Source organism: Pseudophryne corroboree, chromosome 5, assembly GCF_028390025.1.
Source record: "Pseudophryne corroboree isolate aPseCor3 chromosome 5, aPseCor3.hap2, whole genome shotgun sequence".
Classification (NCBI taxonomy): domain Eukaryota; kingdom Metazoa; phylum Chordata; class Amphibia; order Anura; family Myobatrachidae; genus Pseudophryne; species Pseudophryne corroboree.
In genome coordinates, this window is record NC_086448.1 from 343454912 (window position 1) to 343480282 (window position 25371).

Here is a 25371-nt window from a genome sequence, read left to right on the forward strand (position 1 = left end):
AAGATGTTTTTTGTGAAATGCCCGGTAGGCAAGTAGACAATCCTGGGATATAGTATAAGTGTTATTAGGTATTTATATGCATTGAAAAAGTACATCTCAACCCTGGAAGAAATAGTTTGGTCGCTTGATGAATTTATTAAATTAGTTACTATTTTTAATATTAATCAATTTTTAAAGTTTATTCCACAGCTATTGCATTATTATTGCCTATTTGTCAGTATATTACACAGATATCGTTCTGATTATTATAAGCGTTACAAGTGTATATTTTTGAAAATATCAGATCGTCTTAATGTTTTATTTACTTTTCACTAGATTTGTTGTTTTAGATATATAGTGCAATAGTTGAATGGAGGCAGACATATTGTTTATATGTTTCCATGGTTTCTCTTTTCCCAGCCACAACGCGTAAGCTGGACGGGCCGGCGTGACGTCACTTCCGGCGGGACCGGGAGGACGCGACCGGAAACCGGGCAACGCGGTTGGAGGCGGCGGGTGGGAGCGATTTCACTCAGGTATTTAAACACGTTTTGTTATTGTACACACTTATCCTGACGAAGGGGCTGCGTCCCCGAAACGTAGAACACAGCATTAAATCACTTGAAAAGTCTCCTGAGTGCCGCCTCATTGAACTGTTTGTATCTGGGAGGATTGCCTCTACGAGGAGGGCACCGGGAGCAGCTGTTTGCTGGCGGTGGGGACCGCAGGAGTGCCGGGTCATTTTGGAGGATAGATATATATATATATATATATATATATATATATATATATATTTTTTTTTTTTTTAAGCACCTTGAGTCCTATTGGAGAAAGAGCGCTATATAAACAAAATTATTATATATATATATATATATATATCTATATCTATCTATACATACACACACACACACACACACACACACATATACATAAACACACACACTAAGTTGCCGCTGGAGTTCAGAGGAGCCAGCACAGGAAAAGAGAAGAGAAGGACAAGAAGACCAGAGATAAGTTTCCTGCAGCGGGAGAGTACCACAATAGAAATATAAATGGGGTGAGGCGCATGGCATGAGGCTAAACAAAAAAAAAATACGTATATGGGAAAAGAAGCACAGTACTACATATATGAGGGGAGTGATGATGACTATACAGAGTATACAGGGGGTGCAGCACAATACCAAATGGATTCGGTATCATAAACTGATGGACAGGATGTTGGCAGGCAGAATACAGACAGCGGCATTCCGTCCATCAGAATCCAGACAGCCCCCCAGAAAGGACACTAACCTTCCCCTGCCCCCTACCCTAACGCTCCCTTGTGGGTGCTGCAAGACACGAGCGTGTACCTACAAAAGAACGTTTGGGATTCCAGGCATCAGTATTTTACCGTAGGGATCTTGATACTGGTATTATGCCGCCGTTCGGGATTCCGGCGTTGGTATTTCAACCGCTGGGATCCCGGCGGCAATTTAACTACATCCCTACCAAACATATAGGGGTGACAGAAAGACACAGTGTCACACAAAGATATATTGTTGGACCAGAAAGCCCAAAAAACTGTAAAATCAAAAAGAGCAATATAATAGGATTGTAATACTAATGATGGCATAAAGGTTACCTCACATTTTACATACAGAGATTGTAAAGCGTTCTGCAGTCAGAATAGATGATTCACAATTATTATGACTTATTAATTAACCTTTCTAACTAAATCCTATGTCTCTTCACTATTATTATGTTTTGAGATAATAAATCCGGATACTGTATATAAAACTTTATACTGAAATTAATATAGCAATCCTAATGTATACTGTATTAACACAAATAATAAGATTTTACTCACCGGTAAATCTATTTCTCGTAGTCCGTAGTGGATGCTGGGAACTCCGAAAGGACCATGGGGAATAGCGGGCTCCGAAGGAGGCTGGGCACTCTAGAAAGATTTATGACTACCTGGTGTGCACTGGCTCCTCCCACTATGACCCTCCCTCCAAGCCTCAGTTAGGACACTGTGCCCGGACGAGCTGACATAATAAGGAAGGATTTTGAATCCCGGGTAAGACTCATACCAGCCACACCAATCACACCGTACAACTCGTGATACTATATCCAGTTTGACAGTATGAAAACAACTGAGCCTCTCAACAGATGGCTCAACAATAACCCTTTAGTTAGCAATAACTATTTACAAGTATTGCAGACAATCCGCACTTGGGATGGGCGCCCAGCATCCACTACGGACTACGAGAAATAGATTTACCGGTGAGTAAAATCTTATTTTCTCTGACGTCCTAGTGGATGCTGGGAACTCCGTAAGGACCATGGGGATTATACCAAAGCTCCCAAACGGGCGGGAGAGTGCGGATGACTCTGCAGCACCGAATGAGAGAACTCAAGGTCCTCCTCAGCCAGGGTATCAAATTTGTAGAATTTTGCAAACGTGTTTGCCCCTGACCAAGTAACAGCTCGGCAAAGTTGTAAAGCCGAGACCTCTCGGGCAGCCGCCCACGATGAGCCCACCTTCCCTGTGGAATGGGCTTTCACTGATTTAGGATGCGGCAGTCCAGCCGCAGAATGCGCCTGCTGAATCGTGTCACAGATCCAGCGAGCGATAGTCTGCTTAGAAGCAGGAGCACCCAGCCTGTTGGGTGCATACAGGATAAATAGCGAGTCAATTTTCTTGACTCTAGCCGTCCTGGAAATATAAATTTTTAAGGCCCCGACTATGTCCAGTAACTTGGAATCTTCCAAGTCCCTAGTAGCCGCAGGCACCACAATAGGTTGGTTTAAGTGAAAAACTGATACCACCTTAGGGAGAAACTGGGGACGAGTCCTCAATTCTGCCCTCTCCATATGGAAAATCAGATAAGGACTTTTATATAACAAAGCCGCCAATTCTGATACACGCCTGGCCGAAGCCAAGGTCAATAACATGACCACTTTCCGCGTGAGATATTTTAGATCCACGGTTTTTAGTGGTTCAAACCAATGTGATTTTAAGAAACTCAACACCACGTTGAGATCCCAAGGTGCCACTGGAGGCACAACCGGGGGCTGAATATGCAGCACTCCTTTTACAATGTCTGAACTTCAGGTACTGAAGTTAATTCTTTCTGGAAGAAAATCGACAGAGCCGAGATCTGTATCTTAATGGAGCCTAATTTTAGGCCCATAGACACTCCTGCTTGTAGGAAATGCAGAAATCGACCTAGTTGAAATTCCTCTGTTGGGGCCTTTTGTGGCCTCACACCAAGCAATATATTTCCGCCATATGCGGTGATAATGTTTTGCAGTTACATCTTTCCTGGCTTGAATCAGCGTAGGAATGACTTCCTCCGGAATGCCCTTTTCCTTTAGGATCCGGCGTTCAACCGCCATGCCATCAAAACGTAGCCGCGGTAAGTCTTGGAACAGACAGGGCCCCTGCTGCAGCAGGTCCTGTCTGAGCGGCAGAGGCCATGGGTCCTCTGATATAATTTCTTGAAGTTCTGGGTACCAGGCTCTTCTTGGCCAATCCGGAACCACGAGTATCGTTCTTACTCCTCGCCTTCTTATTATTCTCAGTACCTTTGGTATGAGAGGCAGAGGGGGGAACACATAAACCGACTGGTACACCCACGGTGTTACCAGAGCGTCCACAGCTATCGCCTGAAGGTCCCTTGACCTGGCGCAATATCTTTTATAGCTTTTTGTTGAGGCGGGACGCCTTCATGTCCACCTGTGGCCTTTCCCAATGGTGTACAATCCTTTGGAAGACTTCTGGATGAAGTCCCCACTCTCTCGGGTGGAAGTCGTGTCTGCTGAGAAGATCTGCTTCCCAGTTGTCCACTCCGAGAATGAACACTGCTGACAGTGCTAACACATGATTTTCCGCCCATCGGAGAATCCTTGTGGCTTCTGCCATCGCCATCCTGCTTCTTGTGCCGCCCTGTTGGTTTACATGGGCGACTGCCGTGATGTTGTCTGATTGGATCAGGACCGGCCTTTTGAAGCAGAGGCCTTGCCTGACTCAGGGCATTGTAAATGGCCCTCAGTTCCAGAATATTTATGTAGGGAAGTCACCTGACTTGACCAAAGTCCCTGGAAGCTTCTTCCCTGTGTGACTGCCCCCCAGCCTCAAAGGCTGGCATCCATGGTCACTAGGACCTAGTCCTGTATGTCGAACCTGCGGCCCTCTTGAAGATGGGCACTCTGCAGCCACTACAGTAGAGATACCCTGGTCCTTGGAGACAGGGTTATCAGCCGAAGCATCTGAAGATGTGATCCGGACCACTTGTCTAACAGGTCCCCCTGAAAAGTTCTTGCATGGAACCTGCCGAATGGAATTGCTTCGTAGGAAGCTATCATTTTTCCCAGGACTCGCGTGCAATGATGCACCGATAACTGTTTTGGCTTCAGGAGGTCTCTGACTAGAGATGACAGCTCCTTGGCTTTCTCCTCCGGGAGAAACACTTATTTCTGGTCTGTGTCCAGAACCATCCCCAGGAACAGTAGACGTGTCGTAGGAAACAGCTGTGTCTTTGGACTGTTTAGAATCCAACCGTGCTGTTGTAGCACTTTCCAAAATAGTGCTACCCCGACTAGCAACTGCTCCTTGGACCTCGCCCTTATAAGGAGATTGTCCAAGTACGGGATCATTAAAAACTCCCCTTTTTCGAAGGAGTATCATCATTCCGGCCATTACCTTGGTAACACCCTCGGTGCCATGTACAGTCCAAACGGCAGAGTCTGGACTTGGTAATGGTAATCCTGTACCACAAATCTGAGGTACTCCTGGCGAGGATAGTAAATGGGGACATGCAGGTAAGCATCCTTGATGTCCCGGGATACCATGTAATCCCCCTCGCCCAGGCTTGCAATAACCGCCCTGAGCGATTCCATCTTGAACTTGAATTTTTTTATGTATGTGTTCAAGGATTTTAAATATAAAAAAGGGTCACACCGAACCATGCGGTTTCGGTACCCCAAACCGTGTGGAATAGTAACCCCGTCCTTGTTGAAGTAGGGGCACCTTAAGTATTACCTGATGGGAATACAGCTTATTAATTGCCTCTAGCACAGCCTCCCTGCCTGAGGGAGTTGTCGGCAAGGCATATTTGAGGAAACGGCGGGGGGAAGACATCTCGAATTCCAGCTTGTACCCTTGAAATACTACTTGAATGAAACAGGGATCCACCTGTGAGCGAGCCCACTGATCGCTGAAATTTTTGAGACGGCCCCCCACCGTACCTGGCTACACCTGTGGAGCCCCCGCGTCATGCTGTGGACTCAGAGGAAGCGAGAGAAGAATTATGATTCTGGGAACAGGCTGACTGGTGCAGCTTTTTCCCTCTTCCCTTGTCTCTGTACAGAAAGGAAGCGCCTTTGAACCGCTTGCTTTTCTGAAGCCGAAAGGACTGTACCTGATAATACAGTGCTTTCTTAGTCTGTGAGGAAAACTGAGGTAAAAATATTTCTTCCCAGCTGTTGCTGCGGATACGAGGTCCCAGAGACCATCCCCAAATAATTCCTCACCCTTATAAGGCAGAATCTCTATGCGCCTTTTAAAGTCAGCATCACCTGTCCAGTGACAGGTCTCTAATACCCTCCTGACAGAATGGACATTACATTCATTTTGGATGCCAGCCGGCAAAATATCCCTCTGTGCATCCCTCATATATAAGACACGTCTTTAATATGTTCTCATGTTAGCAAACTAGTATGTTTGACAGGGTCACCGACCACGCTGCAGCAGCACGCTCTGCAGGTTTCAGTCTAGTACCTGAGTGTGTAAAAACAGACTTCAGGATAGCCTCCTGCTTTTTATCAACAGGTACCTTCAAAGTGGCCGTACCTAAAACGGCAGTGCCACCTATTTTGACAACCGTGTGAGCGCCTTATCCACCCTAGGGGATATCTCCCAGCGTAACTTATCCTCTGGCGGGAAAAGGTACGCCATCAGTAACTTTTTTGAAATTACCAGTTTCTTATCAGGGGGAACCCACGCTTCTCACACACTTCATTCATTCATCTGATGGGGGAACAAAACACTGCCTGCTTTTTCTCCCCAAACATAAAAACCCATTTTTAGAGGTTAATGTCAGAAATGTGTAACACATTTTTTATTGCCGGGATCAAGTCACGGATGTTCCTAGTGGATTGTGTATATGTCTCAACCTTGTCGACACTGGAGTCAGACTCCGTGTCGACATCTGTGTCTGCCATCTGAATGAGCGGGCGTTTTTGAGCCCCTGATGGCCTTTGAGACGCCTGGGCAGGCGCGGGCTGAGAAGCCGGCTGTCCCACAGCTGTTACGTCATCCACCCTTTTATGTAAGGAGTTGACACTGTCGGTTAATACCTTTCACCTAACCATCCACTCTGGTGTCGGCCCCACAGGGGGGCGACATCACATTTATCGGCATCTGCTCCGTCACTATATAAGCCTCCTCCTCAAACATGTCGACACAGCTGTACCGACACACCGCACACACACAGGGAATGCTCTGACTGAGGACAGGACCCCACAAAGCCCTTTGGGGAGACAGAGAGAGAGTATGCCAGCACACACCAGAGCGCTATATAATGTGGGGATTAACACTATAACTGAGTGAATTTTCCCCAATAGCTGCTTGTATATACAATATTGCGCCTAAATTTAGTGCCCCCCCTCTCTTTTTAACCCTTTGAGCCTGAAAACTACAGGGGAGAGCCTGGGGAGCTTTCTTCCAGCTGCACTGTGAAGAGAAAATGGCGCCAGTGTGTCTGAGGGAGATAGCTCCGCCCCTTTTCCGCGGCCTATTCTCCCGCTTTTTACTGGATTCTGGCAGGGGTATTTACCACATATATAGCCTCTGGGGTTATATATTGTGGTATTTTTGCCAGCCAAGGTGCTTTTATTGCTGCTCAGGGCGCCCCCCCCAAGCGCCCTGCACCCTCAGTGACCGGAGTGTGAAGTGTGCATGAGGAGCAATGGCGCACAGCTGCAGTGCTGTGCGCTACCTTGGTGAAGACCGATGTCTTCTGCCGCCGTTTTTCCGGACCTCTTCTTGCTTCTGGCTCTGTAAGGGGGACGGCGGCGCGGCTCCGGGACCGAACACCAAGGACTGGGCCTGCGGTCGATCCCTCTGGAGCTAATGGTGTCCAGTAGCCTAAGAAGCCCAATCCGGCTGCAAGCAGGCGAGTTCGCTTCTTCTCCCCTTAGTCCCTCGCTGCAGTGAGCCTGTTGCCAGCAGGTCTCACTGAAAATAAAAAACCTAAATCTATACTTTCTTTCTAAGGGCTCAGGAGAGCCCCTAGTGTGCATCCAACCTCGGCCGGGCACAAGATCTAACTGAGGCTTGGAGGAGGGTCATAGTGGGAGGAGCCAGTGCACACCAGGTAGTCATAAATCTTTCTAGAGTGCCCAGCCTCCTTCGGAGCCCGCTATTCCCCATGGTCCTTTCGGAGTTCCCAGCATCCACTAGGACGTCAGATAAATTATATATCTCACATACACACACCTATAAAAGAGTATACACACACACACATGCGCACACACTCACCTTGATATATAAAAGCCAAACACCACTCACTGACTCATCACGAAATCCTAGGAACCATGAGGACCAGGAACTTGAAACTTGGACAGTAGCTTTGTTTTGTGACGTAGGCACCCACTAAAAAGGGATTTTTCAAAAGTGTCCACCCCCAAAGGGGTGAAAAAAGCCAAATACCACTGACTGACTCATCATGAAATCTCCGGAACCATGATGACTAGGAACTTACAACTTGGACAGTAACTTTGTTTTGTGACGTAGTCACAGACTAAGAAGGTATTTTTCAAAAGCCAACCCTTAAAGGAGTGAAATGTATTTTTTTTAATTAATCTCTTAATCCAGATAAGATTTAGATTTGGTTTTGCATACAAACGTTACCAAATTAATTGCCTAAGTAGGTATATATATTTTTAGCATGTAACTCTAGGTTTAAAAACAAGCTTTTTTTTACAATTCTTTTACCGCCAATCTGTTAATTTTTGTTTCAGTTTAAATTGGAGGATTGCTAGGGGCTTCTTTAGAATCCACCCAAACCCTTCATTCTAAGAATTCCTCTGATCCTATCAGACTACCACTTCAAGTTCAAATGGCTGCAGTTCCTCGTAAAGGTCTGCTACGCCATGACCATTAACAAAGCTCAGTGGCAGAGTTTGAAAGTGGCTGGCATGGTTCTGAGAAATGACTGCTTCACCCATGGCCAGTTGTAAATTGCCTGTTCCAGAGTCAGTTCCTCTGACAGCCTGGCCATTCTACAAGCTGAAGGAAAAAGACTAAAAATGTAGTTTACCAGGAAGTCCTTCAAAATTACACGCACAGAAATTCCGTAGCGAAGTACAGGTATTCAGCTAGTATACATACAAACTATGTAGACAAAAGTGATTGCACCCCCCCAACCCACACACACACAAGCGAAATGGTGTGCTCCTGCGGCAGACGTGTTTTGTGAAGGTATAAAACAAGTAGAGGGACACCGATTAGATCATTTGCTAACGAAATGGCTAGCCGGAAGGAGCAAACAGAGTTTGAAAAGGTGATCATTGTAGGCTGTGCAATGTCATATTTCCAGGGCTAAGTTGGACTGGTATACAGAAAATTTGGTAACCTGAATGGACTGGCCAATTTAAGATCTTGACCCCATTAAGAATCTCTGGGATGAATTGGAGCGACAGGTACGTTCTAGTCTGACTCGACCTTCTTCTGTGTCGCAGTTGGTCAATGTACTTAAGGCGGAATGATGAAACGTATCACCTGCTGTTGTCCAGGAACTTGTAGACAGTTTGCCAAGAAGGGTGTCTGTAGTAATCACTGCATGTGGTGGACCTAAAAAGTACTGACAGCAATAAAATCTTGTTGATCTATTTGCTGACAGTGTCCAATCACTTTTGTCTACCCGTATGCCCTAAGAGAGTATTGGATTACAGCAACATTAGGATTGAATAGCAACAGAAGCCAGTGATAGTGTAGACAATTTAATTTAAAAAACAAAAATGTTATACCTGTACAATTTTATTTTGTTTATTTTATCAGATTTTTAAATTGTTAATTCTGTTTGGGGGCTATGGTGTCAGGGAGCGATGATAAGTAACAGGAATTACCATGGGAAAGACAATGTCAAGGACTAGTGGGTGGTGAGAGGTTTATCAGCAGGTAAAAATAAGAATTTACTCACCGGTAATTCTATTTCTCGTAGTCCGTAGTGGATGCTGGGAACTCCGTAAGGACCATGGGGAATAGCGGGCTCCAAAGGAGGCTGGGTACTCTAGAAAGATTTATGACTACCTGGTGTGCACTGGCTCCTCCCACTATGACCCTCCTCCAAGCCTCAGTTAGGACACTGTGCCCGGACGAGCAGACATAATAAGGAAGGATTTAGAATCCCGGGCAAGACTCTTACCAGCCACACCAATCACACCGTACAACTCGTGATACTATATCCAGTTTGACAGTATGAAAACAACTGAGCCTCTCAACAGATGGCTCAACAATAACCCTTTAGTTAACAATAACTATTTACAAGTATTGCAGACAATCCGCACTTGGGATGGGCGCCCAGCATCCACTACGGACTACGAGAAATAGAATTACCGGTGAGTAAATTCTTATTTTCTCTAACGTCCTAGTGGATGCTGGGAACTCCGTAAGGACCATGGGGATTATACCAAAGCACCCAAACGGGCGGGAGAGTGCGGATGACTCTGTAGCACCGAATGAGACAACTCCAGGTCCTCCTCAGCCAGGGTATCAAATTTGTAGAATTTTGCAAACGTGTTTGCCCCTGACCAAGTAGCTGCTCGGCAAAGTTGTAAAGCCGAGACCCCTCGGGCAGCCGCCCAAGATGAGCCCACCTTCCTTGTGGAATGGGCATTTACAGATTTTGGCTGTGGTATGCCTGCCACAGAATGTGCAAGCTGAATTGTACTACAAATCCAGCGAGCAATAGACTGCTTAGAAGCAGGAGCACCCAGCTTGTTGGGTGCATACAGGATAAACAGCGAGTCAGAGTTTCTGACTCCAGCCATCCTGTAAACATATATTTTCAGGGCCCTGACAACGTCTAGCAACTTGGAGTCCTCCAATTCACTAGTAGCCGCCGGCACCACAATAGGCTGGTTCAGGTGAAACGCTGACACCACCTTAGGAAGAAATTGGGGACGAGTCCTCAATTCTGCCCTATCCATATGGAAAATCAGATAAGTCTTATACATGATAAAGCCGCCAATTCTGACACTCGCCTGGCTGAAGCCAAGGCCAATAACATGACCACTTACCACGTGAGATATTTTAGATCCACGGTTTTTAGTGGCTCAAACCAATGTGATTTTAAGAAAACTCAACACCACGTTGAGATCCCAAGGTGCCACAGGGGGCACAAACGGGGCTGAATATGCAGCACTCCTTTCACAATGCCTGAACTTCAGGTACTGAAGCTAATTCTTTTTGAAAGAAAATCGACAGAGCCGAGATCTGTACTTTAATGGAGCCTAGACTTAGGCCCATATTCACTCCTGCTTGCAGGAAATGTAGAAATCGACCTAGTGGAAATTCCTCTGTTGGGGCCTTTTTGGCCTCGCACCATGCAACATATTCCCGCCACATGCGGTGATAATGCTTTGCCGTAACATCTTTCCTGGCTTTAATAAGCGCAGGAATGACTTCTTCCGGAATACCCTTTTCCTTCAGGATCCGGCGCTCAATCGCCATGCCGTCAAACGCAGCCGCGGTAAGTCTTGGAACAGACAGGGCCCCTGCTGAAGCAGGTCCTGTCTGAGCGGCAGAGGCCATGGGTCCTCTGATATCATTTCCTGAAGTTCCGGGTACCAAGCCCTTCTTGGCCAATCCGGAACCACGAGTATCGTTCTTACTCCTCGCCATCTTATTATTCTCAGTACCTTTGGTATGAGAGGCAGAGTAGGGAACACATAAACCGACTGGTACACCCACGGTGTCACTAGAGCGTTCACAGCTATCGCCTGAGGGTCCCTTGACCTGGCGCAATATCTCTTTAGCTTTTTGTTGAGGCGGGACGCCATCATGTCCACTTGTGGCCTTTCCCAACGGTTTACCAACAGCAGGAAGACTTCTGGATGAAGTCCCCACTCTCCCGGGTGTAGGTCGTGTCTGCTGAGGAAGTCTGCTTCCCAGTTGTCCACTCCCGGAATGAACACTGCTGACAGTGCTAGTACGTGATTTTCCGCCCATCGGAGAATCCTTGTGACTTCTGCCATTGCCATCCTGCTTCTTGTGCCGCCCTGTCGGGTCACATGGGCGACTGCCGTGATGTTGTCTGACTGTATCAGTACCTGCTGGTTTTGAAGCAGGGGTCTTGCCTGACTTAGGGCATTGTAAATGGCCCTCAGTTCCAGAATTTATATGTAGGGAAGTCTCCTGACTTGACCATAGGCCCTGGAAGTTTCTTCCCTGTGTGACTGCTCCCCAGCCTTGAAGGCTGGCATCCGTGGTCACCAGGACCCAGTCCTGTATGCCGAAACTGCGGCCCTCTAGAAGATGAGCACCCTGCATCCACCACAGTAGAGACACCCTGGTCCTTGGAGACAGGGTTATCATTTGATGCATTTGAAGATGCGATCCCGACCACTTATCTAAGAGGTCTCACGGGAAGGTCCTCGCATGGAACCTGCCGAATGGAATTGCTTCGTATGAAGCCACCATTTTTCCCAGGACTCGTGTGCAACGATGCACCGATACCCTTTTTGATTTTAGGAGGTCTCTGACTAGAGATGACAGCTCCTTGGCTTTCTCCTGCGGGAGAAACACTTTTTTCTGTTCTGTGTCCAAAATCATCCCCAGGAACAGTAAGCGAGTGGAAGGAACCAGCTGTGACTTTGGAATGTTCAGAATCCAGCCATGCTGTTGTATCACCTCCTGAGATAGTGCTACTCCGACCAGTAACTGCTCCCTGGACCTTGCCTTTATAAGGAGATCATCCAAGTATGGGATAAATAAAAACTCCCTTTTTTTTTTTTGAAGGAGTATCATCATTTCTGCCATTACCTTGGTAAACACCCTCGGTGCCGTGGACAGTCCAAACGGTAGTGTCTGGAATTGGTAACGGCAATCCTGTACCACAATCTGAGGTACTCCTGGTGAGGAAGGTAAATAGGGACATGCAGGTAAGCATCCTTGATGTCCCGGGATACCATGTAATCCCCCTCGTCCAGGCTTGCAATAACCGCCCTGAGCGATTCCATCTTGAACTTTGTTATGTAAGTGTTCAAGGATTTCCATTTTAAAATGGGTCTCACCGAACCGACTGGTTTCGGTACCACAAACAGTGTGGAATAGTAACCCCGTCCTTGTTTAAGTAGGGGCACCTTGACTATCACCTGCTGGGAATACAGCTTGTGAATTGCCTCTAGCACAGCCTCCCTGCCTGAGGGAGTTGTCGGCAAGGCAGATTTGAGGAAACGGCGGGGGGGAGACGCCTCGACTTCCAGCTTGTACCCCTGAGATACTACTTGAAGGATCCAGGGATCCACCTGTGAGCGAGCCCACTGATCGCTGACATTTTTTGAGGCGGCCCTCCACCGTACCTGGCTACGCCTGTGGAGCCCCCGCGTCATGCGGTGGACTCAGAGGAAGCAGGGGAAGAATTTTGATTCTGGGGACTGGCTGCTGGTGCAGCATTTTCCCTCTTCCCTCGTTTGACCCGCCTGCTTTTTTGAAGCCGAAAGGACTGTACCTGATAATATAGTGCGTTTCTTAGGCTGTGAGGAAACCTGAGGTAAAATATTTTCATCCCAGCTGTTGCTGTGGATACGAGGTCCCAGAGACCATCCCCAACCAATGCCTCACCCTTATAAGGCTCTATGTGCCTTTTAAAGTCAGCATCACCTGTCCAGTGTCGGGTCTCCAATACCCTCCTGACAGAATGGACATTGCAATAATTCAGGATGCCAGCCGGCAAAATATTCCTCTGTGCATCCCTCATATATAAGATGACGTCTTATGTTCGCAAAATAGTATCCCTGTTTGAAAGGGGTACAGACCACGCTGCAGCAGTCTGCAGGTCTCAGTCTAGTACCTGAGTGTGTAATTACAGACTTCAGGATAGCCTCCTGCTATTTATCAGCAGGTACCTTCAAAGTGGCCGTATCCTAAGACGGCAGTGCCACCTTGACAAACGTGTGAGCGCCTTATCCACCCTAGGGGATATCTCCCAGCGTAACTTATCCTCTGGCGGGAAAGGGTACGCCATCAGTAACTTGTTAGAAATTACCAGTTTCTTATCGGGGGAACCCACGCTTTTCCACACTTCATTCACTCATTTGATGGGGGAACAAAACACTGCCTGCTTTTTCTCCCCACACATAAAACCCTTTGTTTTTAGTGGTACTTGGGTTAATGTCAGAAATGTGTAACACATTTGATATTGCCGGGATCATGTAACGGATGTTCCTAGTGGATTGTGTATATGTCTCAACCTCGTCGACACTGGAGTCAGACTCCGTGTCGACATCTGTGTCTGCCATCTGAGGGAGCGTTGATGGCCTTTGAGACGTCTGGGCAGGCGCGGGCTGAGAAGCCGGCTGTCCCATAGCTGTTACGTCATCCAGCCTTTTATGTAAGGAGTTGACACTGTCGGTTAATACCTTCCACCTATCCATCCACTCTGGTGTCGGCCCACAGGGGCGACATCTCATTTATCGGCAACTGCTCCGCCTCCACATAAGTCTCCTCATCAAACATGTCGACACAGCCGTACCGACACACCGCACACACACAAGGAATGCTCCAATGAGGACAGGACCCACAAAAGCCCTTTGGGGGGACAGAGTGAGAGTATGCCAGCACACACCAGAGCGCTATATAATGCAGGGACTAACTGAGTTATGTCCCCTATAGCTGCTTTTATATAATTTATACTGCGCCTAAATTTAGTGCCCCCCCTCTCTGTTTTAACCCTGTTCTGTAGTGTAGACTGCAGGGGAGAGCCAGGGAGCTTCCCTCCAACGGAGCTGTGAGGGTAAAATGGCGCCAGTGTGCTGAGGAGATAGGCTCCGCCCCTTTTTCGCAGACTTTTCTCCCGCATTTTTATGGAATCTGGCAGGGGTTAATATACATCCATATAGCCCTGGGGGTTATATGTGATGTATTTTTGCCAGCCAAGGTGTTTATATTGCTGCTCAGGGCGCCCCCCCCCCCCAGCGCCCTGCACCCATCAGTGACCGGAGTGTGTGGTGTGCATGAGGAGCAATGGCGCACAGCTGCAGTGCTGTGCGCTACCTTGGTGAAGACTGATGTCTTCTGCCGCCGTTTTTCCGGACCTCTTCTTGCTTCTGGCTCTGTAAGGGGGACGGCGGCGCGGCTCCGGGACCGAACACCAAGGACTGGGCCTGCGGTCGATCCCTCTGGAGCTAATGGTGTCCAGTAGCCTAAGAAGCCCAATCCGGCTGCAAGCAGGCGAGTTCGCTTCTTCTCCCCTTAGTCCCTCGCTGCAGTGAGCCTGTTGCCAGCAGGTCTCACTGAAAATAAAAAACCTAAATCTATACTTTCTTTCTAAGGGCTCAGGAGAGCCCCTAGTGTGCATCCAACCTCGGCCGGGCACAAGATCTAACTGAGGCTTGGAGGAGGGTCATAGTGGGAGGAGCCAGTGCACACCAGGTAGTCATAAATCTTTCTAGAGTGCCCAGCCTCCTTCGGAGCCCGCTATTCCCCATGGTCCTTACGGAGTTCCCAGCATCCACTAGGACGTTAGAGAAAGTAGTGATTAGTGAGGGATATCTCCGTGCCTGCAGAGCTTATTTTTCCATCGTTGCTCCCTGTCCTGTCAAAAGCTGGCTACGCCACCGGAGCAGAACTCTGGCTAGGGATAGGCAATGGTTGGAAAGGGAATCTAGTTAGTAATGCAGCTTTAAAGTCCTTTGCAAAACCCTATTTTTCTTTTACATTTAGATAAAGCATTGCTTGTTCGGAAAAACATTTCAACAGCATTTACCTAAATATTCTACATAATTGAATGCTATGTAGACATAACCATGTGCCACTTGGTTGGGATTTCCACCATCGCCATCAATAATGGACAGTAGCAGTCCTCTGAGTGCCCAGCAAGCGGTGTGCTGTCTGCGAGAATTAGGCTGGAAAATCAAACTCCCACAGACAATATACACTCAGGTGCCAACTTTACCACATATTTAGCCTTGGACTATTTCCAAGATAGAGAAACAGCTATGTCAGACAGTTTACAAACACAGCTGTCCTCTGTCGCCATGGGCACTGAAATGAGACCTGTGGCTGCACTGCAACAAAGGTGGGTCAGGTTACTTCACATCCCTGGCTGAACATTCGCATAAGTAAACGTCTTGTGCAACTAATTTAAGATGGCATATTGCAAAGTAAAATATGGCATGCCTTTCAATGAATACCTCACGGGCAATACTTTACTTGTCCCAGCAAATGGAGCACATGTACTTCACTGGCAAACTACACAAAGATTTTTGTTTACTTTTTGACCTTCAGAAATGGACACCCATTATATCATTTTTTTCCTTTTTGTAAAATAAATGCTTGAATAAATAAAGGAATTCCAGGCTAAAAAAGCAGTCATAACAATTAATAGCAGAAACTGATCAGAAATGGTGAAAAACGCTTAACTCTTTACATTTTGGTTTGTGTGACAAAATTAGATCCTAATCTGTTGCATCTTAACACAACCAAATGTTTGCATACATTGACCCTCCTTTTGAGGCTGACAAGCAATGAATAGATTATAAACTGACCTCTTTGTCAGGAGTTGCTGTGCTGTCATCCTGCTGCTCGGTCAATGAAGATGTGCGACTCCTGTTCCCTGTTGGCGATGCTCTTGGCTGTCCCTAATACATAGAAAGACATTAAGTAGGAGCAAGTTTCCGTTTCCAGCTACCTCACTATTTCTTCTATCTTACCTACATACAGATGTGTCCTCATACATCTTGCAAGCCTCAATACGCCACATAGCAGGAGATGCCTGGCGTGAGTGAGCTAAAAGGTCCAGTGCTACTTCGATAGTGTTGGACATCTTTTTTGTCAATATTTGAATAGGACGCACAAGCAGACTCTGCTGATTAAAATTATATATGGCATGCCTATATTCTGTGTGCATCTTCGGCTGTAACTGCATGCAAAATGGTATGGTGCATACCATTTTGGATGCAGATACAGCCATGGTTGCACACAGATTATAGGCATGCCACATATCATTTTAATCAGCATAAGCTGTTTGTGCATCCTATTCACATTGCTTTGCAAAAAAGACGCATTTTAATATAACAAAATTACACATGAAAACGCTCAGCGCTACAGCTAGAAGGTCTGTTTAACGAGCAGGGTGGATAGATAGAATAGGGATGTGTACTTTTTCTGCTAGAGTATCTTTTTTGTTTTTTGGTGGCTTTTTTTACTGAAATAATAATAATAAGAATTTACTCACCGGTAATTCTATTTCTCGTAGTCCGTAGTGGATGCTGGGAACTCCGTAAGGACCATGGGGAATAGACGGGCTCCGCAGGAGACTGGGCACTCTAAAAGAAAGATTAGGTACTATCTGGTGTGCACTGGCTCCTCCCTCTCTGCCCCTCCTCCAGACCTCAGCTAGGGAAACTGTGCCCGGAAGAGCTGACACAATAAGGAAAGGATTTGGAATCCCGGGTAAGACTCATACCAGCCACACCAATCACACCGTACAACTCGTGATACTATACCCAGTCAACAGTATGAATAACAACTGAGCCTCATGAACAGATGGCTCATAACAATAACCCTTTAGTTAGGCAATAACTATATACAAGTATTGCAGACAATCCGCACTTGGGATGGGCGCCCAGCATCCACTACGGACTACGAGAAATAGAATTACCGGTGAGTAAATTCTTATTTTCTCTGACGTCCTAGTGGATGCTGGGAACTCCGTAAGGACCATGGGGATTATACCAAAGCTCCCAAACGGGAGCGGGAAAGTGTGGATGACTCTGCAGCACCGAATGAGCAAACTCAAGGTCCTCCTCAGCCAGGGTATCAAACTTGTAGAATTTTGCAAACGTGTTTGATCCCGACCAAGTAGCAGCTCGGCAAAGTTGTAAAGCCGAGACCCCTCGGGCAGCCGCCCAAGAAGAGCCCCCTTCCTCGTGGAATGGGCCTTTACTGATTTAGGATGCGGCAGTTCAGCCGCAGAATGTGCAAGTTGAATCGTGGAGCAGATCCAGCGAGCAATAGTCTGCTTAGAAGCAGGAGCACCCAGCTTGTTGGGTGCATGCAGGATAAACAGCGAGTCAGTTTTTCTGACTCTAGCCGTCCTGGAACATAGATTTTCACGGCCCAGACTACGTCCAGCAACTTGGAGGCCTCCAAGTCCCGAGTAGCCGCAGGCACCACAATAGGTTGGTTCAAATGAAACGCTGACACCACCTTAGGGAGGAATTGGGGACGCGCCCTCAATTCTGCTCTGTCCATATGGAAGATCAGATAGGGGCTTTTACAGGACAAAGCCGCCAATTCTGACACCCGCCTAGCCGAAGCCAAGGCCAAAAGCATGACCACTTTCCACGTGAGATATTTTAATTCCACGGTCTGAAGTGGCTCAAACCAATGTGATTTTAGGAAATCCAACACAACGTTGAGATCCCAAGGTGCCACTGGGGCACAAAAGGGGGCTAAATATGCAGCACTCCCTTACAAACGTCTGAACTTCAGGCAGTGAAGCCAGTTCTTTTTGAAAGAAAATAGACAGGGCCGAAATCTGGACTTTAATGGAACCCAATTTTAGGCCCATAGTCACTCCTGACTGTAGGAAGTGCAGAAAACGACACAGCTGAAATTCTTCTGTGGGGTCCTTCATAGCCTCACACCAAGCAACATATTTTCGCCATATGCGGTGATAATGCCTTGCTGTCACATCTTTCCTAGCTTTTATCAGCATAGGAATGACTTCAACCGGAATGCCCTTTTCCATCAGGATCCGGCGTTCAACCGCCATGCCGTCAAACGCAGCCGCGGTAAGTCTTGGAACAGATAGGGCCCCTGCTGTAGCAGGTCCTGTCTGAGAGGCAGAGGCCAAGGGTCCTCTGAGATCATTTCTTGCAGTTCCGGGTACCAAGTCCTTCTTGGCCAATCCGGAACGATGAGTATAGTTCTCACTCCTCTCTTTCTTATTATCCTCAGCACCTTTGGTATGAGAGAAAGAGGAGGGAACACATAAACCGACTGGTACACCCACGGTGTCACTAGAGCGTCCACAGCTATCGCCTGAGGGTCCCTTGACCTGGCGCAATATCTTTTTAGCTTTTTGCTTAGGCGGGACGCCATCATGTCCACCTGTGGACTTTCCCAACGGTTTACAATCAGTTGGAAGACTTCTGGATGAAGTCCCCACTCTCCCGGGTGGAGGTCGTGCCTGCTGAAGAAGTCTGCTTCCCAGTTGTCCACTCCCGGAATGAACACTGCTGACAGTGCTATCATGTGATTTTCCGCCCATCGGAGAATCCTTGTGGCTTCTGCCATCGCCATCCTGCTTCTTGTGCCGCCCTGTCGATTTACATGGGCGACCGCCGTGATGTTGTCTGACTGAATCAGCACCGGCTGGTTTTGAAGCAGGGGTCTTGTGTAGGGAAGCCTCCTGACTCGACCATTGTCCCTGGAAGTTTCTTCCCTGAGTGACTGCCCCCCAACCTCGGAGGCTTGCATCCGTGGTCACCAGGACCCAGTCCTGTATGCCGAATCTGCGGCCCTCTAGAAGATGAGCACTCTGCAGCCACCACAGCAGTGACACCCTGGCCCTCGGGGACAGGGTGATCAGCCGATGCATCTGAAGATGCGAACCGGACCACTTGTCTAACAGATCCCACTGAAAGATCCTTGCATGGAACCTGCCGAATGGAATTGCCTTGTAAGAAGCTACCATCTTTGCCAGGACTCGCGTGCAGTGATGCACCGACACCTGTTTTGGTTTCAGGAGGTCTCTGACCAGAGATGACAACTCCTTGGCCTTCTCCTCCGGGAGAAACACCTTCTTCTGTTCTGTGTCCAGAACCATACCCAGGAACAGCAGACGCGTCGTAGGAACCAGCGGCGACTTTGGAATATTCAGAATCCAGCCGTGCTGTTGAAGCACTTCCTGAGATAGTGCTACTCCGACCAACAACTGCTCCCTGGACCTCGCCTTTATAAGGAGATCGTCCAAGTATGGGATAATTATAACTCCCTTCTTTCGAAGGAGTATCATCATTTCGGCCATTACCTTGGTAAATACCCTCGGTGCCGTGGACAGACCAAACGGCAACGTCTGGAATTGGTAATGGCAGTCTTGTACCACAAAACGGAGGTACACCTGGTGAGGAGGGTAAATGGGGACATGCAGGTACGCATCCTTGATGTCCAGTGATACCATGTAATCCCCTTCTTCCAGGCTTGCAATAACCGCCCTGAGCGATTCCATTTTGAACTTGAACCTTCTTATATAAGTGTTCAAGGATTTTAAATTTAGAATGGGTCTCACCGAACCGTCTAGTTTCGGTACCACAAACATTGTGGAATAGTAACCCCGTCCCTGTTGAAGGAGGGGAACTTTTATTATCACCTGCTGGAGGAACAGCTTGTGAATTGCCGCCAACACTACCTCCCTGTCCGGGGGAGTAGCTGGCAAGGCTGATTTGAGGTAACGGCGAGGGGGAGACGTCTCGAATTCCAGCTTGTATCCCTGAGATTGTAGAACCCAGGGATCCACCCGTGAGCAAACCCACCGGTCGCTGAAGTCCCCCACCGCACCTGGCTCCACCAGTGGAGCCCCAGCGTCATGCGGTGGATTTAGTGGAAGCAGGGAAGGATTTCTGTTCTTGGGAACTGGCTGTATGGTGCAGCTTTTTCCCTCTACCCCTGCCTCTGGGCAGAAAGGACGCGCCTTTAACCCGCTTGCCTTTCTGGGGCCGAAAGGACTGTACCTGATAATACGGTGCTTTCTTTGGCTGTGAGGGAACCTGGGGTAAAAATGACGACTTCCCAGCTGTCGCTGGGGAAACGAGGTCCGAGAGACCATCCCCTAAGAATTCCTCACCCTTGTAAGGCAAAACCTCCATGTGCCTTTTAGAATTCGCATCACCTGTCCACTGCCGAGTCCATAATACTCTCCTGGCAGAAATGGACATTGCATTTATTCTAGATGCCAGCCGGAAAATATCCCTCTGTGCATCTCTCATGTATAAGACTACGTCTTTAATGTGCTCTATGGTTAGCAATATAGTGTCCCTGTCAAGGGAATCAATATTATCAGACAGGGAATCAGACCACGCTGCTGCAGCACTACACATCCATGCTGAAGCAATAGCAGGTCTTAGTATAGTACCTGAGTGTGTATACACAGACTTCAGGATAGCCTCCTGCTTTCTATCCGCAGGCTCCTTTAAGGCGGCCGTATCCTGAGACGGTAGTGCCACCTTTTTTGACAAGCGTGTGAGCGCTTTATCCACCCTCGGGGATGTCATCAGTAACATTTTAGAAATCACTAATTTTTTTATCAGGGGATGCCCACGCTTCTTCACACACTTCATTTAGCTCATCTGAAGGGGGAAAAACCACTGGTTGCTTTTTCTCCCCAAACATAATACCCTTTTTAGTGGTACCTGGGTTAATGTCAGAAATGTGCAACACATTTTTCAGTGCCGTAATCATGCAACGGATAGCCTTAGTGGAATGTACATTTGTCTCGTCGTCGTCAACACTGGAGTCAGACTCCGTGTCGACATCTGTGTCTGCCATCTGAAGTAGCGGGCGTTTTTGAGCCCCTGATGGCCTTTGAGACGCCTGCGCAGGCACAGGCTGAGAAGCCGGCTGTCCCACAGCTGTTATCATCAAACCTTTTATGTAAGGAGTTGACACTGTCGGTTAATACCTTCCACATATCCATCCACACTGGTGTCGACCCCGCAGGGGGTGACATCACATTTATCGGCACCTGCTCCGCCTCCAAATAAGCCTCCTCATCAAACATGTCGACACAGCCGTACCGACACACCGCACACACACAGGGAATGCTCTGACTGAAGACAGGACCCCACAAAGTCCTTTGGGGAGACAGAGAGAGAGTATGCCAGCACACACCACAGCGCTATATAATTAGGGATTTACACTATTACAGAAAGTGATTTTTCCCTATAGCTGCTTAACATGTATAGTTTGCGCCTAAATTTAGTGCCCCCCCTCTCTTTTTAACCCTTTGAGCCTGGAAACTGCAGGGGAGAGCCTGGGAAGCTGTCTTTTAGCGGAACTGTGAAGAGAAAATGGCGCCAGTGTGCTGAGGGAGATAGCCTCGCCCCCTTCTCGGCGGGCTTATCCCGCTCTTTTATTAATATTATGGCAGGGGATTTTTACACATATATAGTTTATTAGACTATATTATGTGTTTTTTTTCCCATGTTAAGGTACTCTAATTGCAGCCCAGGGCGCCCCCGCCCCCCCCCCCCCCCAGCGCCCTGCACCCATCAGTGACCGGAGTATGTGGTGTGCATGGGGAGCAATGGCGCACAGCTGCAGTGCTGTGCGCTACCTTAATGAAGACCGGAGTCTTCAGCCGCCGATTTTCTCCTCGGAATCTTCCGTCTTCTGGCTCTGCAAGGGGGACGGCGGCGCGGCTCCGGGACCGGACGACCGAGGCTGGGCCTGTGTTCGATCCCTCTGGAGCTAATGGTGTCCAGTAGCCTAGAAGCCCAAGCTAGCTGCAAGCAGGTAGGTTCGCTTCTCTCCCCTAAGTCCCTCGTAGCAGTGAGTCTGTTGCCAGCAGATCTCACTGAAAATAAAAAACCTAATACATACTTTCTTTACTAGCTCAGGAGAGCCCCTAGTGTGCAACCAGCTCGAGCCGGGCACAGATTCTAACTGAGGTCTGGAGGAGGGGCATAGAGGGAGGAGCCAGTGCACACCAGATAGTACCTAATCTTTCTTTTAGAGTGCCCAGTCTCCTGCGGAGCCCGTCTATTCCCCATGTTCCTTACGGAGTTCCCAGCATCCACTAGGACGTCAGAGAAATAATATTTATTAAGGATTTCTAATAAATGTACATACAATGAAATATACTCAGTGGTGTGCAAATTTATTGGAAAAAACTTTTTCTGTTTTGTTAAAAAAAAAAAAAACACCTGAATTATTTACACAACAAGTAATATGACAAAATATTCTGCAATTCTAGTTGCTTATTATTTGCCTTCTTTTCATTATCTCCACTTCAAGAAGTCTGCATCATACCGTTAAAGAATCAATACGTATACCATCAACTTCTAAGTCTCTTTGTAAGTCCTTGCTTACTTATTTGGACAAATATCACTTTTCAAATGAATAGTTTGTCAATTCAGGGAGGTTTCCATCTGTCTGCATTACCACTTCAAATCAATACACCAAAAGTTTTCATATGTCATGTCTGTTTTAAGCAACCTTGAAACACTAAATTTACTGACAACAGTCAGCCATATTACATGACGTACACATTAGATAGACAGACAGATAGGTGTAAATTTACTAAGATGGGAGTTCTATTTAAGATGGGATGCTGCTCATAGCCAATCAGATTCTACTTCTCATTTATCATCTCGCACCTTCTAGAACAGGCCTGGCCAACCTGTGGCTCTCCAGCTGTTGTAAAACTACAAGTCCCAGCATGTCCTGCCACAGTTTTGCTATTAGAGAATGCTAGAACTGTGGAAGGAGATGCTGGGATGAGTAGTCTCACAACACCTGGAGAGACTCAGGTTGGCCAGGCCTGTTCTAGAAGATAACACCTGGAATCTGATTGGTTGCTACGGGCAACATCCCACCTTAAATTGAACGCCCATCTCAGTAAATTTACTAGATAGATAGACAGACAGACAGACAGACGGCTTGACTTAATGCACTTACAGGGCAGCATTTTCTGTATGCGCGCTCCCTGCACAGTTAACTGCAAAAGGCTCATTTCCCCCAGTTGTTCTGTAATTTTGGCTGTTAACGTCCACATTAATTGCGGGAAAAGTCAGACTGTACTAAAAAAGTGACAACTAACATTCGCTAACTGTATAAAAATAGGAATTTACTTACCGATAATTCTATTTCTCGTAGTCCGTAGTGGATGCTGGGGACTCCGTAAGGACCATGGGGAATAGCGGCTCCGCAGGAGACAGGGCACAAAAGTAAAAGCTTTAGGATCAGGTGGTGTGCACTGGCTCCTCCCCCTATGACCCTCCTCCAAGCCTCAGTTAGGATACTGTGCCCGGACGAGCGTACACAATAAGGAAGGATTTTGAATCCCGGGTAAGACTCATACCAGCCACACCAATCACACTGTACAACCTGTGATCTGAACCCAGTTAACAGCATGATAACAGCGGAGCCTCTGAAAAGATGGCTCACAACAATAATAACCCGATTTTTGTAACAATAACTATGTACAAGTATTGCAGACAATCCGCACTTGGGATGGGCGCCCAGCATCCACTACGGACTACGAGAAATAGAATTATAGGTAAGTAAATTCCTATTTTCTCTGACGTCCTAAGTGGATGCTGGGGACTCCGTAAGGACCATGGGGATTATACCAAAGCTCCCAAACGGGCGGGAGAGTGCGGATGACTCTGCAGCACCGAATGAGAGAACTCCAGGTCCTCCTCAGCCAGGGTATCAAATTTGTAGAATTTTGCAAACGTGTTTGCCCCTGACCAAGTAGCAGCTCGGCAAAGTTGTAAAGCCGAGACCCCTCGGGCAGCCGCCCAAGATGAGCCCACCTTCCCTGTGGAATGGGCATTTACATATTTTGGCTGTGGCAGGCCTGCCACAGAATGTGCAAGCTCCAACTAGCAATCGTCTGCTTAGAAGCAAGAGCACCCCGTTTGTTGAGTGCATACAGGATAACAGCAAGTCAGTTTTCCTGACTCCAGCCGTCCTGGAAACATATATTTTCAGTGCCCTGACAACATCTAGCAACTTGGAGTCCTCCAAGTCCCTAGTAGCCGCAGGTACCACAATAAGCTGGTTCAGGTGAAACGCTGACACCACCTTAGGGAGAAACTGGGGACGAGTCCGCAGCTCTGCCCTGTCCGAATGGACAATCAGATATGGGCTTTTGTGAGACAAAGCCGCCAATTCTGACACTCGCCTGGCCGAGGCCAGGGCCAACAGCATGGTCACTTTCCATGTGAGATATTTCAAATCCACAGATTTGAGCGGTTTAAACCAATGTGATTTGAGGAATCCCAGAACTACGTTGAGATCCCACAGTGCCACTGGAGGCACAAAAGGGGGTTGTATATGCAGTACTCCCTTGACAAACTTCTGGACTTCAGGAACTGAAGCCAATTCTTTCTGGAAGAAAATCGACAGGGCCGAAATTTGAACCTTAATGGACCCCAATTTGAGGCCCATAGACAGTCCTGTTTGCAGGAAATGCAGGAATCGACAGAGTTGAAATTCCTCCGTGGGGGCCTTCCTGGCCTCACACCATGCAACATATTTTCGCCAAATGCGGTGATAATGTTGTGCGGTCACCTCCTTCCTAGCTCTGACCAGGGTAGGGATGACCTCTTCCGGAATGCCTTTTTCCCTTAGGATCCGGCGTTCAACCGCCATGCCGTCAAACGCAGCCGCGTTAAGTCTTGGAACAGACATGATCCTTGCTGAAGCAAGTCCCTTCTTAGTATCTCTTGAAGTTCCGGGTACCAAGTCCTTCTTGGCCAATCCGGAGCCACGAGTATAGTTCTTACTCCTCTCCGTCTTATAATTCTCAGTACCTTGGGTATGAGAGGCAGAGGAGGGAACACATACACCGACTGGTACACCCACGGTGTTACCAGAGCGTCCCAGCTATTGCCTGAGGGTCTCTTGACCTGGCGCAATACCTGTCCAGTTTTTTGTTCAGACGGGACGCCATCATGTCCACCTTTGGTCTTTCCCAACGGTTCACAATCATGTGGAAGACTTCCAGATGAAGTCCCCACTCTCCCGGGTGGAGGTCGTGCCTGCTGAGGAAGTCTGCTTTCCAGTTGTCCACTCCCGGAATGAACACCGCTGACAGTGTTATCACATGATTTTTCGCCCAGCGAAGAATCCTTGCTGCCATTGCCCTCCTGCTTCTTGTGCCGCCCTGTCTGTTTACGTGGGCGACTGCCGTGATGTTGTCCGACTGGATCAGCACCAGTTGACTTTGAAGCAGAGGTCTTCCTAGGCTCAGAGCATTGTAAATTGCCCTTAGCTCCAGTATATTTATGTGGAGAGAAGTCTCCAGACTTGACCACACTGCTTGGAAATTTCTTCCCTGTGTGACTGCTCCCCAGCCTCTCAGGCTGGCATCCGTGGTCACCAGGACCCAGTCCTGAATGCCGAATCTGCTGCCCTCTAGTAGATGAGCACTCTGCAGCCACCACAGAAGA

The 25371-nt window shown here is 47.7% G+C and overlaps 1 protein-coding gene across 8 annotated transcripts in view; it reads right to left on the reverse strand.

Annotated features, from left to right (window-relative positions):
* Positions 1–25371, reverse strand: part of GOLGA4 (golgin A4) — a 347782-nt gene that overhangs the window by 299906 nt on the left and 22505 nt on the right. For all 8 annotated transcript variants that reach the window (XM_063922581.1, XM_063922575.1, XM_063922574.1 and 5 more), the window contains exon 2: positions 15736–15828. In XM_063922581.1, coding sequence (XP_063778651.1) covers positions 15736–15828 — 93 coding nt within the window. The remainder of the gene's footprint in view (positions 1–15735; positions 15829–25371) is intronic.